Genomic DNA, 17,080 nt, shown 5'->3' on the forward strand with positions numbered 1-17,080 from the left:
GCAAATGGCGGTGCCTGGCCTTGATCACCGCAGCAGATAACCTGAACACCATGACCAACAGGCCAGTCAAGAAAAGACTCAAGAATATGCCGGGGCACCGTGCAGACCTTGTCCCAGATCATAACACATGGGATAAACGTCTGCCCCATCTGTTCTGGAGTCCAGTCTTATTTGCCACTCCACTGAAAAAAGCTGAGGTATGTCTGCCCTTTCACCCCCCTGGCCTGCATCTCTTTGGCAAGACGGTGGGTTGGGGTCAACATCAGGGGATCTCTCACCTGGAAGAGATCTTTTGCTCTTGTGGTTTACCCTCTGCCTCAGGGGCCATTGAGATAGCTCAGTTGGTGCCTTGTCAGTGGATCATCATAATGCAGCCTGGTTGATTGGATCAGCGGTTTGGCTTGTTTGATGTGCTCCGGCTTGGAATAATACTCAGCTCGCTGGTTGGGCAGGTACAACCACTCTCCCCTGTGATGCCACCGGGCCAGTCCTACATCCTTTTGACTCGTTTCCTTTCCCTCAAACAACACTTCAAATATCTCTTCCCATATTTCGTCGTTGCTTAACATTGGTATGTATGCGTCCACTCCTTCTAGTTTGTGCAGAGCTCTTTTCTGAATGTATAAACTTTCTGTCCCCACTTGGACAACTCTGTCAAGCTCAAACCTCTCCAACACTGAAATCACATTAACCCTTTGACCCCCAAGGACGTATATACACGTTCTGAGTGGTCGTGCTCTTTGTACCACTTGTGACCACATCAATTTAAATGTCACCAGATATTCTTGATAAGCAGATAGTAGAGCTAGGGTAGATCTATCCACACAATGGTCGGTTTTGGATATTGAAGGCATTCTGACAGCAAATTGAAAAAGAACGTTCAATTTTGGTGCAAAAATGGTGGTAAAATGGCCCACTATACCTATAATTGATCAAGGTCCCATTTCTAGGCTTTGCCCATAATTAACACACCTTTTTACGGCAGCCAGAAAGAATATGTAACGCAAAAGGTAGCGAGAGTAAAAGGGCCAAGAAAAAGGAAAGGAAAGGGGCAAGGAAAAATTTTGGAATGGGTAATTGCCATAAAAAGTCCAAATTTTGGCTTATGCACATGCACCAAATTGAAATATTGCATATTTTTGTACCTAATCTTCGGGAAATCTATCTTTTTGGTAAAATAATAGCTTTTCAGCAAAACATGGGCCCATTAAGCGTCACTGGAGCCAAACAACTGATTTAACGGTTAAAAACAGCATTTTTTGGTGAAAGTATCGTAGTGAAAGGGTTAATGTGTGCGAACCCTAACATTGAAGCCCTCAGGTGAGGGTCCTGTGGCTGGGAGGTGTTGTAGTATGTCAAGATGTGTCCCAATTGGCACCTTTGAGGAGCACGGACCAATGTCCCGCTTTTGTGGGTGTCTTACCAGAAAGTCCAGCTCTCCTAGGTCTGTCACAAGTCTCCGTGCCAACCTCTTCCCATCAGCCTTGCTTCCCTACATGAACTTGCCTATTATGCTATAACCTTGATTGCGACTTTCAGGGAGCCACACTTGTTTGTTTGCCAAAGTTGTGATGACTTCACCTACTTTGAGCCTTTCTGGAATACACGACTCTGTCAAGAAAAACAGCAGAGATATTGGGACCCAACCTTTGTCAGCAAAATTCTTCCCATACCACGATTGGAACACTGGGTGGATTTTTTCTTCGAACTTCCATTCTTGGACCTCGGCGAATCCAGTGCTTGTCTGCTGGCAATGCGTGATTAATTGACACCCTGACCAATCTGTGCATCGGGTGAGCGAATCTTCTCAAATGGGGTTTGGCTTCACCTTCTACCTTAAAACTGATGGGGTAAAATGACTCCATTTTGATGCTTACCACGTCTCTCACATTGTAGCCTAAGTTCCAGAGCCTGCCATGCTCGTACTCCATGCATGCTCTTTGCACGTCATCCAGTGGGCTTGTCAGGGTCAGCTTCCAGCTGTTGTTTTCTTTGGCTTTAATGATGGCCACATGGTTCTCTCTGAAAACCAAGTGAGTCATCGCCCAACTGACAACATACCTCTATCAAGTGCTCATGGACTTCTCGCATCCTAAAAACTCGGCCATCTTCCAGCACAAACTGGGTCATATTTAGCTGTCTCCCTTCACCTACAAGCAGCCAAACCATCATCGGATTGTCCTTGGTTATCCTGATATATCCAGACCTGCCTTGCCTCTGGAAAGTGGATATCTTTGGACCAGGCATGGCCGTTGTGGTAAATGAGCTCAACTTTGCCTCTTACACCATTACCCCCAAACTGGTATTTCCCGCTGTTATAGATGTCCCGGCTGGCAATATCCTTCAAGATAATTGCTCTTTTGAGGATCTTTTTTCGATCAGCAACATTGTCCACTGTGGCTCCACGTTCGTGGACTCTTGCCTCCCACTCTTACATCTTCTGGTGCCTTACGTCTGTTAGGCCTTGGACCCTCAAAGTGCTTTCAAAATGTTCTATCACTCTCTGCAATACATAGTTAAGCCTGCCAACTCTCATAGGTGCAATGATGGTCTGATCTGGTTCTCTGATTGGGAACAACCCATACACAACTGCTGTCACAGGATAACCGTTTTGGTAATAGACCTGCTCGATCCCTGCCAATGCCCCTGGCCTGGTTCCTCTCGTTATGGTCAAAATTCCCTGTCCCCTTCCCATGTCTTCTCTGATTGGGTCCATCTTTTCTTTTACGAACCACTCTTTTTGACCCGTTCTTCGCTAAAAGCGAGTCTCAGGTTAAACTCGCCTCATGGAATGCTGCCAAGCAGCCTTGCCACTTGTTCGTCCACCATATGAGCATCTGAGACAATTTTGTTGCCGCCAAGCAGTTCTGCCTCTTGTACCCTCCATGTAGAGAAAACCGTACTGGCACAATCGACTTCAAACTCGTCTTTGGCAATGTTTACAAAATCGACCCATGGTTCACCTGGCCATGCAACCAGACGCGGAACTGTGATACCAAGATTAAACGGTCGATTAGGTTGTAATGGTTGCGAAGGTGCCATTTCACATCTTCTCAAATTGGAGCATAATACATTTGAAGCACACAGCTGTTATATCGCAAAGCAGTCATCATATATGCTGTCTGATAAAAAAGGCACAACTCTTTAAATGGAAATTTTTATTGCAGCCAAACGCTGAAACTCATTGGAAAACGCTCTCTTCAAACCGTCGCTTTCGTGCATGTATAACATGCAATACCCCAACAAGTGCACATCTGAGACTTATTTTATCTCCCACTCCGCAGACCAAACATAGCAACGGCAGCTGTACACCTTTTCTCAGTTTTGCCCTGTGAATACTGCAGTAGTCTTTCATACAACTTTGAACGCAAAGCTCCGTTTTTGCATGTATCCTTACTCCTATTGTATACTAATACACGGGTATATGTGTGACCAACACTCCAAATTACTCGAGTTAATTCTTTACTTTCAAGCTTCTTAACTCACTTGTTTGCTCCTCCCTTCGCTTATCTCAAAGTCGGTTTATATAGTTCAAGTTTAAAACTGCAAGAACATTATTCACAAGGCAAGACAAAAACAACAGAGATTGTACCTTAGCTTGACAACAACTTTACCAACTTGATCACCCTAAGCAACAGGAAAATCAACAAAAATTAACATTTCTAAATGAAAATGGAATAACTTTACCTCTTGTTCCATTAGTATGCCCACTTGTAATAAAAGCTAATCAATGGAGAGTTAACTCTCAAAGTTAACAAAGACAAACTAAATAAAGACAACACACAAACCTAAAAATAAATCAATTCCAAAGTAAACAAGAACAATAAAATCGTAAACTAATGGATTACCAAAATAAATAGTATTTATTTGACATATACCCACAACAGCCACTTCAGGAAGATGTTTATTAGTTAGTACCACAAGCTAGTTGGAAACCAAACTACAGAATTGTTCCAGCATATGTTGAAATTGTATGAAATGGTTGGATGTTCTACCAATGAGCTACAGGGAGCTTGTAGCAGCTAAGCCATTCATCATTAGAAAAATGAACAGCCCAAAGAAAATATCCCTGCTGATTGGTATAAAATTGTGTTTCTATTTTAACAGTTGAAACAAACTCGAATCGGGTCTGTTCAGTGCCTTATTCACTTGCGCTAACAAAGCAGCAGTAAGAAAATAGCGTAATTATATGTATAATAAAACTAGTGGCAAATGCCACGTTTCGGTGACTTCGTCGTTTAGCAAAACAATTGCTTTCGTGCAAAAAGGGTGTAAAGGTAGATAGCATTTTGGGCTGATTTTTATTTTTTTGCAGGATTGAGCTAATTTTTGGCAGACTGACTTGTTTTGACACGAAAAGCATCGTTGCGTAATTGTTTTTGTTGATTTGTGGTTCGTTTTCGAGAAATAACGTACGCAAAAAAACTCAGTTTTCCAAGGGTATCTCTTCGAGATCTCTTGTTGAACGAAAAACAAAAGAAACCTATTGTTTTGCTGAACGATGAAGTCACCAAAACGTGGCATTTGCCACTAGTTTTATTATACATATAATTACGCTATTTCTTACTGCTGCTTTGTTAGCGCAAGTGAATAAGGCACTGAACAGGCCCGATTCGAGTTTGTTTTGTCATGACACCGGTTCGATATGAGGTCGGTCGATTATTTTACAGTCTATTTCTCTACTTCTCTGAAAAAATAAAAACATCTATTTAAAAAAAACCATGCTGTCGAAGCTGCTAAAAGTAACCATTTAAGTTTGCGTTGAGTCGAAATCCACCTTCGAAGGATTCGCTCCAAAAGATGCCGCTCGGAAAACTGAGTTTTTTGCATACATTATTTCTCGAAAACGAAGTGCAAATCAACAAAAGCAATTACGCAATGATGCTTTTCATGTCAAAAAAAGTCAGTCTGCCAAAAACTAGCTCGATCCTGCAAAAAGTAAAAATCAGCCCAAAATGCTATATACACCCTTTTTGCGTGAAAGCCTTCAATTAGATTATGAGCTTGAGATTTCTATTGCATGACAGTTGACGGGGGCCAGCCCGAGTTTACTATAATGCATACATGTAGAAATCGAGAGCAAATAATCCAGTTGTTTTAGTACAAATCTACTAGTCAATCAAAACTATATCTAAATCCTCTTCACAGACACTTTGAAAATGCAGAGACACTGCTGTCATTTTGTCAAGAACTGCAAACTACCATGCTACTCATTATCTACAACAGAATAGATAGTGAGAAGTGTAACCTATCAGAGAAAAGTAATTGTGATAATTTAAAGCACAAGTAGATTTATACTAAAACTTAATAGAAACAAAGAACTATCATGAGCTGTTGAATTTATTTATGTTTTGATGGTTTATATTTTGATGACCAAAGTAAACAAGTTGTTTCCTTTCTATAATGTGGAATTTTCTGCATGTAATTCCGAAAGAAATAGAAAATATGTTGTCTGTGTTTCTATCAAGTTATAGAAACACTTGTGGAAGTTTGGGAGAACTTTGAAAAGCTGAAGAAACACTTGCCTGTCAGCTCTGATTCACACAGCACTTATTGTTCTCCCAAACTTGTTTTCTCCCAAACTTGACTTGTTTCTATAACTTGGTAGAAACAGGGTACACATTTTCTATTTCTTAAATATAATGGTTAACCCATCTCAAATGTCAAAAACTTCCTGTACACTTCTGTCCTTCCGAGATTACCTTTACAATGTAGTCTTTTTAATACTGGGATTAGCTTTACAATGAACGGCTAAACATCTTTTCATACTGTATTTCTACCAAGCCTTCATATACATGTAACACATGCCAACACTTCCTTTCAACAACCCTTACTTTAATTAAAAAAACCAAACCATTAATTCCATAGAATTACAGTCTTTCCCGCAAAACCGTGAACATCAGAGAAAATGTCTGGAATGTTTATTGTCTCACGACCAATCAAATGCGAGATGAAACCGCAAAAGATAACCACCAAACCGCAGCATGGATTAGTCTTGACTTGACACGAAACAATGAGCTGGCTTTTTCTTCCATGACAAATCTTCAATTTTACCGTTTTCAAATACTGAAATTGCTCTTTTTCTATTTCAGCTTATGTATCAGCAAAGAATAGATATGAATGATATTTTACAGAAAAGCGATGTTGAATCGAGAAGACAGGATCAGACACAGCGAGACAGAGCATCTAAGAGCAAAAAAATGAGCCAATCACAAGCGATGCTGATCGGTGTTTGCTTCATGTGCAGTTCAAAAGGTCATGCTAGTTGGCTGTGATTGGTGGTTTTCAATCTGTAGTTTTTGTAGCTGAGAAACCTTCACCCATGAGGCGAACTTGAACCGTTGTAAATTTTGACAATTTACACTTCCTTTTAGGTCCATTCGCTAATTTGGTTTTTGAACAGATGGAATCAATTGACTGGTGTTGGGTTGTGGTCAAAAACAGCACTTTTTCAGAGAGAACCAAAGGAGTGATGAACAGGATGTTTATGCAAACAGTAGCCTGCAGAGCAGGCAAGATTTTTTTGAGCGAGCGCTCACATCGTAAAAGTTTAGCCGCCATCTTGAATTTTTCATGCAATGGAAGACTGGGGAGAGAAAGAAAGTTTTACCAAGGGGGTGAATGATAGGCAACAGGAAGGATAGGGGAGAGGTGGAGCGAAGAAAATCTCGCCTGCCCGAGGTCATTGTTCTTTTAGGAAACTCCGTTCGCCCACGAACGGAGTTTCTGATTGGTGCGGCTTGACCCTGCCTGTCAATTGTCTGTCAGTCAGTTTCGTTTCGTTCATGCGGGTAAAAAACATGGCAAACTCTGTCAAAAGTGATGTTGTTAGTTTCGATTCTGCTCTCGAGGAATCTCTCAAGCGTTTATGTGAACTTGGAATGTCTCGCGAATTACGAACGGAGCAAAAAGACGCAATTTCCACACTGGTATCCAGAAAAGATCTGTTGGCAGTGCTACCCACTGGCTTTGGGAAAAGCTTAATATTTACGTAAAATGGGGTTGACTAGCCTACACGACTTCTACGGTTCGTGACATTTGCACATTTGCCGTTCTCTGTTTGGTCACTCGACCTTTCTTGTCGCTTCACTCGTGTTCATGAAGGGCACTTCATGTTGTGTAATAAGGAGGAATTTGAAGCGGAGTTGAGCCGTTAGATCGTGCTATGGCAAATTTTTATAAGTCAAAGGTCTGCATGGTTTGCGCTGTTATCTGCATGTCGACTCGTTGAGTTTGACATCTCTGTAATTTGCCATGTGTTTATGCATTGTTTAGGCTCATTTCTATTGCAAGATATGCTTTTAAGTCTCCATGAATTTGCTTTTGAGGGACAAAATATGAAATTTACCGTGAACATGTTGCTTACTTGCATTCCATATTGTGACACCGGGCCCGACTGTGACTAGAACTGTTTACAAGCACAGTAGGTAGATCCTTATCACGGATATCATATTTGTTCTCGTACGATTTCCTTCGGAGATGCTGTAGCTTTACTTTGAGAAAGCTATACGTTTGTCTAGAGACATTCTTATGTTTCTTGCAGCTATCTGATCGAGCTTATGTTTCTCTTGCTCGATGTATAGGTTTATTCCTCCTTTGGTTGTTCTGGCACCACATGATTCAAGTGTAGCTGTTTACGCGCAAGTCCCGTTAACTGTTTGCGTGTTTTATATGCCATTGTTCGGCTTAGTTCAGGCAAGACCATGGTTTCGACCCTCCATGTGGATCTCATCAGTTGCCGGTATTTCTAAAATACTCTGTACGTCTGAAGTCGCTAGCGCAACACGTACCTCTGTGAGAATGCAAGACATCCTGCGGCTTGGCACAAACTTCTCGTGGTGTGTACCCTTGTGAGACTTCCTGTGTCGAGAAAACCTCATTTTGATTGGTTACCCGCTCATTTCCGGAAATGCAGTGAAGCGCAACTAATCAGGAGGTGTTTCGCATTTTAACGGGCTTTTCGGGCAGGTGTCTTCTCATTTTTCCCCTCCCCCACCCCCTACCGTCTAACATGGCGGTCTAACATGGCGGTCTAAAAAGGCGGTCGCAAGGTTGTAACGCTAACTCGCCCCAATAAGACGCCTGCACTGCAGGCTATGCAAAGAGCGAAGAGTACTTCATGAGCAAACATCGTTCAGTTGTGAAGCAACAGTGACTCTTTGCTTAGACAGCAGCTCTCTAAAATAAAATAGAATAAAAATTTTGAAATTTCCAAAGGGTATAAAAATTAATCTGCAAACTGAGGAAATCAGCTTGTGGAATTTGGGAATAGTCATGGTTATACAGCACCAATTTTTTATAGGCTAACGGTTTGCGGGACATCTTAAGCCAGATAATTCTTACGTTATGTTATGGCAGTTGTTATGTCATGTGCTCCGGCACCGAAGCAAGGAAAGGTGAAGACAATGTAAAGCTTTTTTTAACTTTTTGTTCAAATAGAAACAAAGCTAAAAAGCAGAAATAATTACCCGCATAATTCACAACACTGAAGACACTGAAATAAAAATCGAGAGGAGAGTGCAATTGCTGCTCTCAGACGCGTTGTGTAGATAGATGGATGGATGGATGGATGGATGGATAGATAGATGGACAGTTGGTGCCAATTTCCTCCCTTGCAGCCAGAGGCTGAATTGCGGAGGAACCAGAGAGGTGAGATCGGACGTCAGCATATGAAGGCGCACTTTGCAGCCACTTCAGTCCATGTATGATCTCACCTTACCCACCCCAGACCAATGACCGGCACAAGTCAGATAGACCATGACACCGGGTTCTACGTCCCCTACTCTTTTCGAACAATGTCATGCGTTCTTTAACGTCCCACAAGAACCAGATCAGTGAAGTGCTGTGAGATGGGGCCAACAGTTTATCGTCCTTATCCGAGAAGACTTGAATGTCTAACCATTTGTAGATGTAATTACAAAGGCAGCACATTCTCCTCAGTTATTTTAAGACCCTGAGTGTTGGTCCGGTCTGGGGCTCGAACCTTCGACCTCCCGCACAGCAGTCCGGCGCTCTCCCAATTGAGCTAACCAGGCAGCGGTAGCTGTGTCTGATCCTGTCTTCTCAAATTAACATCGCATTTCCGTAAAATATCATTCACATCTATTCTTTGCTTATACATAAGTTGAAACAGAAAATTTAAGAACAGTTTCAGTATTTGAAAACGGTAAAATTGAAGATTTGTCGTGAAAGGAAAAGCCAGCTTGTCGTTTCATGTCAAGTCGTGACTAAACCATGTTGCGGTTTGGCAGTTATCTTTTGTGGTTTCATCTCGCATCTTATTGGTCACAAAACAATAAAGATTCCAGACATTTTTTCTGGTGTTCACCATTTTACGGGTAAGACTGTATAATATTTGTACACTGGAATGTCCTGTCTAACAAAACTAGCAATTAAATAGGCTTTTGACATCACATTTAGGACACCAGTGCTATTTTGTACTAAACAGTTCCTTGCATTAGCCTTACCTGCTTAACATGTTGAAACAGGATTCCATTCCTGTGATAATGAGAAAGAGAAGATTTTTGCTTGTAATTTTTAATCGTGAGTTTTTATATGTTTTCCAATGTACGTAGTTTTGCCTTTTTAACTTTTTACCTTTTTTAAATTTTTAAATTTTTAAATCTTACAGGACCCCTTTGATAACAGTACTTTATAGTACTGATGGGTTAATCCTGTCTAAAAATTCGTTTATTATTATTATTATATTATTATTATTATTATTATTCTTATTCTTATTCTTAATAAACTACCTTATTGCAATGCCATTGAAATAAACTGAGAAGGCTTACGTTAACACAAAATAGCTGGTGGTCCATTTGTATGTTCTTCTTAAATGCTGTGGCTGCTTACAGTCCATGTAACCTTCCTTTACACCTGTAAAAAAAATTAACAACATAGCATACATGAATTTGAAATAAAGCATAAAGGAACAAACAAAAGACAAAATGATTTGGCTGAAACATTCCTGGATAGGCTAATAAATATATTCCAGGGGTGTAAAATTGTAAAGTGTGTCTCAAGTTTAATGCTCTTGGTTTCCATTTTATTTGTCTGATATGTTATTTGTCTACCCAAGTAAAAATGGCCAATACTTACATTGATAACAAAGATTGATGCGAGTTTGTGAATCACAAAACAATGGACAGTTTCTGATGAATTCAACAACTTGCAAAATCTGTGCATGTCATGCTTCTTCATATACACTAGTTATGACACTGATTATAACTTGAATTTGACTCTCAGAAAACTGTGGCAGTTTTGCCATGGTACAGGTTATCCTTAAACAAGAAAGTCGCAAGGTGTGATTTCTCATCTTCCTTTTTTTAAATTTTCCGTTCTCTTTAAATGGTTCCATTCTGTTATTTAAGTACTAAAGAGAATTTTGACTTTCCTCCCCTGGTTTTAACAAAGGGATAAAATGTTGTTTACTGCATGTTAGCATTTATTTTTGAAAGAAATCAAACAAATTTCAAAGAAATTATTGATTGGTATTTTGATATTGTTTAATTATGTATAATATACAATACATTTTGTATTTCAGTGAGCACTGTTGATTGCTTGTTTCAGGAACCCTTTTCCCCATTCACAATTCCTAATTTCTGGTTTAAATAACACCTTGAACTAACACTGATAAGGGTGCACTAGGGGATGACACTGACTATTTTAAGGCAGTATTTGTCAATACTAAATGTACTTTTGTAGCTAAGAACTTCAATATTGGCATCTGGTCCTGATAGGCCACACCACTGCACAACTGTATAACACCTGATGTCCATGCTGCAAGACTGAATTAACAAACAACAACCACTTGAGATGGGACAAGTATGTGCAAATAGCACACAAAGGCTTCAAATACACAACAAGGGAGCTTATGCAGACTGAGGACAGAGTTAATGAATGTATGAAGTATAATAATTAGCAATGGCCATCTAACCCCAACCCTAACCCTAAAAACCCAACCCTAAAATGAACCCTCTATGATCTTATTTTTCAATTTCTTTACTGTTGTTGGGTTACATATTAGTTCAGAGTAAGGAATACAGTATTCCATATCATAAGATCTTATTACTGTTAGAAAGCATTCTGTTGTTTTGTTCCTGATCAAAACAAAGTCAAAGGTCGACATGGAAGTATGCAGAATGATCAGTTACACTGTGGCCAGCTCCAAGAAATCAAAGTGGCAATGAGCTATTCAACTTGGAAAATAGATCGTCAACACAATGACAATTTGCTGAACGGATGCACTGAACTGAGTTTTTAATCTGTAGGTCATATATCATTAATTTTATATATTGAGCTTGAGATGTGGAAAATGAAGTTAAGGTTACTTCCCACCTTCAAGAGCACAAAAAATTGTTTTTTCTTTTATTTGACAAAATATTATTAAGTCAGTCATTTTATCATTTTTAAGTTTACGAAAGAAAAACTTTTTTAAGTTTACAAAAGAAAAATATTAAAAGTCTCAAAAGGTGGCCGAGTTATTTTGAAAAAAGTATTTTCAAATTAAGTTAATAAACCAGGAAGGTGTCATAATCGCTTAAATGGTCAAAACTGCCAGGGGAAATTTTCGTGGCAAACGCTCATCTTGGACCTTGAATTTCACTTTATTTGGTATTCTTTATATCAAGCATTTGTTCTTTTTCCTTTGGCTACTTTTTCGTTTGAGTGTCTTTCTCTTTTCAATGCCACAGCGGGATAGAAAACATGGTGCGATGCGATGCTTTCCCCGGGAAATCCTGATCCATTGTCATTGACGCTAGGAGGTCCTGTTGTTCCATTGGTTTGCGGTTTCATAAGGCGAGATAATCTCCTGTCATGGCACGAGTTGTTTACGAACCTTTACGAGTTAAAATCTTGCATTTGATTTTGGGAGGAATACATCCACTTTGGACGAATTTATGCGGTATGTAGATTTGACAGATTTTTGTGAAATTTCGCCAGAACATTGCAGGGATAATGACAAACAAACGTGCGTCGGGAAATTTGGATATTTAACATAATTTTTCCATAGTGTCCATTTACGCAACACGTCTTTCATAGTTTTAGCTACTTCAGCTTTAGATGCGGATATCTAGAAAACCAATCGGAACATCAAAAAAGCCTAACACACTTTTGTTGACTGATGCCATGTGAATAAGACTGTGCAGCAATTTTGCTCGTGTGGTGGTATCCGATAGCCGATAAATTCAATAGTCATTTCACACCTTACCGGCTCCTGACACTTCCTAAAAGAAAAACTTGCTTAAATTGAATTTTCATCGTAAACTACATTTATTAAGTTTTCTTCTGATGTTAAAAAAGTTATAGTTTGTTGGGGTTTTATTGAAACCGGTACGCATATGAATTTTTTCCCGAAGGACAGCCGTAAATGTGGGAAGTAACCTTAAAGCCCTCTAGCTTTGTCAACAAATAATGCAAAACACAATTAATGGCAAGGGAATAAGGAGATGTGACACTGTTGAGCACATTCATGAAGTCATCCTTGTCTGTGATGTTACCAAAAAGAAAGTACGACTTCTTATGTGATCATTCAAGGTACATGTCACTTACTGGGAGCTACTTTATTACTGGATACATGTACATGACCAAGTAATTGACAAAAATAGGTCTCCAAAGGGTATTTGTGTACTGGCAGGCAATTTGTTAAAGTATTAAGTCCCGTGCTTGCTACAGTGATGCTTATGTCCTGTTCTCTGTGCTCATGCTGCATGCTGAGATGTATGTAGTGGCATCTGATGTCGACTAAATTGTCTGTCATGCAATGGTCAATTGATAGGATTTTGTCACACATTGCCAAAAATGGATATGAGAATGATGAATTGAAAGATTTAATAAGATGTTCAAAATAAACAATTTTTATTTTAAAGCTACGTGAACATACCTTTGCAACACTTCATGTGGAAAGTGAAAAGGAAAATTGTAAAAGAATCCAAACGTGACCTGTCAAATATTGTGCAGAAATTTCCCTGGCAGAGAAACTGCATTTTCTTGTTCTGGGCTGGGGAGGGGCAGGGGCAGGGGATAGGAATTAGTCCCCTACATGGGCTTATAAAGATATGTGCAGCCCCAAAGGGTATGGTTTTTGAGCTGTTTTTGTCTGAAAAATACATAGATTTTGACCATATTGGTCTGAAATGGCGTGTGTTTTTCACTCTGGCTTGGCATTGGGTATTGTGTTGACAAGGAACCAATTATTTCCCCATTAACATTGGCAAATTGGCAATATAGCGTGAAAGAATCACAATTTGGTAATCATATGACAATTGGACTAATAAGCAATTTGACAATAAGCCTTAGCAATAACAGAGTTCGTGAAAGCAATTTCAACAAAACCTAGATAAACTAAATGAAATCTTTTCATAATAAAGAAGACTAACAATTTGCGACTTAGCAAATAACTACAACAATAAGAACTTATGTACTTTGGTTGACGACTCGCACAAAAAGGTAGCAGAGAGACAGCGAAATACACTTGAAATAGTGATAACTTGGATCCTCTGATTGTGGCACAGTAGCGGTGTAACTTCACTAACAATCTCTGACTAAAAGAAGGTGTGCGTCGTCTTTTATTGCCTATGCTACGTGAAAAAACCAGGGCATTGTCAGAAACGTGGTGCCCACAATAAAACAACTTCCTAGCGGCAAAAATGCTAGAGCTGTTCCATACATGTGAAAATCACAATTTTATGAAAGCTTTAATTTTGAAATCACGTACTTGGCTTGAATAATAACTGATAATAAATCAGTAGGAAGTTGCATAGGAAATTGATAAACGATCGGCGTTTCAAAACCAACAGACACGTGATCAATTTGTGTTGGATGCCGATGGGTGGCCAAAGGGAGAAAAACGTCCACGGACTTGCCTGTAAATATTGATCTCAACCAAAGTGAATATGGTCATCACAATTCCCTACGTCTACTAGCGACTCTGTTTCAGGTCTTCAGAAAAATGAATTAAAAAGTTTCATGATGGAACTGATTTCACTACCAGAATCAATAAAGATTTTCACAGTGGATTCACAGCCATCTTAAATTTTCCAAAAATTGGGGTGGTCCTGAATCTGCTTCCATCATTTTTTCACACTCGCCAAAAATTTAAATCTTGACATGCTGATTAGAATTTGATTAAAGAAATAAGGGTTACCAGAGTCGTTCTTGAGTTATAAACCAATCGATCTAAAATTAAGGGTGTTTTAAATGGGTTATTCTGTTACTATAGTAATCTTTTGTGTCTCGAAGATGATTATTACCTGCTCACCAATGATTGGAAATTTGTTTGATACAATTATTGTAGCATCAACTAAAAAACGAGAGCTACATGTAACAATGATCCCCAGCCTGTTTTATGAAGCTCAAATAGGCATAGAAGTGCTACACCTCTATGCTTTTACCACCGGTCACTTTGTGTTTCTTCATATAAAGCGGTGGCATGTTGCCCTGGTTACCAACAGGGTTTGGTCTGTTGTAGAAGTTTTTATTAAGCCCTACGCCTGATCTCGATCATTAATGATAAACTCTATGGCTCTACAATCACACATATCCAGGTAATGAACTCCACAGCTCTACTGCTCTACGGTCTTGTTTCAATTCAAAACTTTCCATGGTAAGTTAGTATGTTAGTATGACCGTTGTTTCAATTTAACACTTTCTTAGGTACATTAGTATGTTAGTACCACCCTTGTTTCTATTCAAACTTTTTGTTAGTACATTATGGTATGACTCTTGTTTGTATTCAAAAGTTTCCCCAGTAAGTTATGACCGTTAGTACGACCCTTGTTTCCATTCAAAACTTTCCTACATATATTAGTACATTAGTACATTAGTATGACCCTTCTTTCGATTCAAAACTTTCCTAAGTACATTAGTTCAACCCTTGTTTCTATGCAAATGTTTTGTTAGTATGTTAAAGTACGACCCTTGTTTATATTCAAAACTTTCCCAGGTAAGTTATGACCATCAGTACGACTGTAGTTTTCAAAACCTTCTATTGCATTTATAACTGAAAACAACGGAAATAACACTTAAGTTTTGTTTAGATTTTCGTACTTAGTACAGTTTGAAAAAATACTAAAAGAATGAAATAAGGATTCCTTTCCTAACTTCGTACTGAACCGTAGGGCTGTAGAGTTTATCTCAAAATGTGTGATTGTAGAGTTGTAGAGCCGTGGAGTTTATCATCACCTAGAAACTTGTTATCATAGAGCCATGCAGTTCATTATCTAGAGATGTGTGATCATAGAGCCATTGAGTTCATTATGAAGAAATGATCGTTAATGGTAACCATGGCAACATGCCACTGTTTTATATGTACACACAAGAGAAGAAGTACAAAGTAATTGGTGATTAAAGCCTAGAGGTGTAGTGCTTTACAAAAACGTCTACGGCAATATGAGGCTCATAAAAAGGGCGCCAGTTGAACATTGATCCATCGAAGAAGGAATTCTGAAAAATGCTGCAAACCATTATGAGCTACATAAGTACTGTGAAAAAACATATCATGCCAGAGTGGGATCCATCTCGCCACAGGGAAAAAATATTCTCAAAAAGGTGAAAGATTAAATTCAGGCAATAAATATATTCTTTAACAACGAAACGATGTAAAAAAATATTTGGTGGTTCTTTGTACTCTCAGTGAGTGACAATTTTATCACCTCTTGCGTGGCGCGTGACAAAAAGCACGTGATTGATAGTTTGATTTAAACCGCTAGGTTACAAAAATAAGGTTATTGAGAGAAATGTGTGCATGATGAGTAGTTTTGGCATATGGATTACATCACATCAGTATTGTTACTGTTTAAAAACATTGCATGAAGGATTTTTTATGCAGAACTCCGGTGATGAAACATAAGACAACAAAATGACGTAAAAAAAAAAATGACCGGAAATGTAAACAAACAATTTGTAGCAAAGAGTGTGTTACATGCATTGAAAAACTCACGATTGTAGTGGAAAGTGAACTTGTTTAAAACGAATAGGCGCCCATTTTATTTTCCTTGTTAAATGATGGGGAAACTTCTGTGCACATTGTGTTGCACATGAGATAAATTTAAATGCTATTGCAGCTACATAGGTGCAAGTCAAAACATGGTTTTCCACTGTTTTACTTATTTGCATTGTCTCTGCTTGATTGTGCGATATCTTTTCATTAGACCAACATTCAATCTGTGCAGGTTTCATGTGATTTCTGATGAAGTGATATTTTACGGGTCACGTTTGGATATTGTGACAGACAATTTAGTCGACATTGGATGCCACTACATTTCACCACAAGCATGGAGAACAGAACATAAGCATTTGACTTTTAGCAAACAAGGAACTACTTTGACGGATTACTGTTTAAGAACACGGGATATGAATGTGGTTGATTATCTTGGAGTCATTAGTTGAATGCCAATATAACAGTGGCGGATCCAGACCTTGAGCTAAGGGGGGGGGGGTTGTTTTGCTTGCCCTGTCAGCTTTTCTTCCCTCCGTGATTTCTTCTTTTTTACCCAAAATAAGGTGGGGGGGGGGGGGCAAGGACCCCCTGAGCCCCTCCCCTAGATCCACCACTGATATATGGAAATGTATTTTGCCAACCTGTACTACACACGTCACCATGGTTATCGTGTAAGATTCTAAATACAGCAGTACTTAATATTTCAATGTAATATCTTACAGAAGGTGAGCTAAACATGACCTTTCTGCCATAGTTAAAGTCCAAATACCAAAGAAATCAAATGCAAGGAGGTATTTTCACATTCATTTTGATTACCTGGTCAGAGGCACTTGCCTATTGTTTTTGAGTTATTTTTTGTAAAAAAAATACCTCTTAGTCAGCGCGTGGGGTATGTTACGGGTCAATGGATGAGTGAGAGATGTATGTATGTCACACCAATCAGATTGGATCTACTATAAACAGCCAATCAAATTTCTTGTTGTGAAGGTAAATAGTATGTGGGGTGATTTGATCCTGATACAGTTCAGAACGGCCATATTTATTCTTCTATAAAAGAGGATTGGGCTTATTTCAACATCTAAGGCGAGGATTTTGTGGGCGGGTTTGATAAACATTTGCACGTGGATAATCAGTCAAAGA

At 39.0% G+C, this 17,080-nt stretch overlaps 2 protein-coding genes across 19 annotated transcripts in view; one reads left to right on the forward strand and one right to left on the reverse strand.

Annotated features, from left to right (window-relative positions):
• Positions 1-17,080, forward strand: part of LOC145482671 (endothelin-converting enzyme 1-like) — a 434,574-nt gene that overhangs the window by 148,467 nt on the left and 269,027 nt on the right. The gene's annotated exons all lie outside the window — the stretch shown is intronic.
• Positions 1-17,080, reverse strand: part of LOC145482666 (pleckstrin homology domain-containing family M member 2-like) — a 152,297-nt gene that overhangs the window by 19,327 nt on the left and 115,890 nt on the right. For all 18 annotated transcript variants that reach the window (XM_081461297.1, XM_081461280.1, XM_081461292.1 and 15 more), the window contains 4 exons: positions 10,697-10,787; positions 9,792-9,876; positions 9,468-9,498; positions 3,593-3,627 (listed from right to left, as the gene is read on the reverse strand). In XM_081461297.1, coding sequence (XP_081317423.1) covers positions 3,593-3,627; positions 9,468-9,498; positions 9,792-9,876; positions 10,697-10,787 — 242 coding nt within the window. The remainder of the gene's footprint in view (positions 1-3,592; positions 3,628-9,467; positions 9,499-9,791; positions 9,877-10,696; positions 10,788-17,080) is intronic.

The sequence above is a fragment of the Orbicella franksi genome, chromosome 3, assembly GCF_964199315.1.
Source record: "Orbicella franksi chromosome 3, jaOrbFran1.1, whole genome shotgun sequence".
NCBI lineage: Eukaryota > Metazoa > Cnidaria > Anthozoa > Scleractinia > Merulinidae > Orbicella > Orbicella franksi.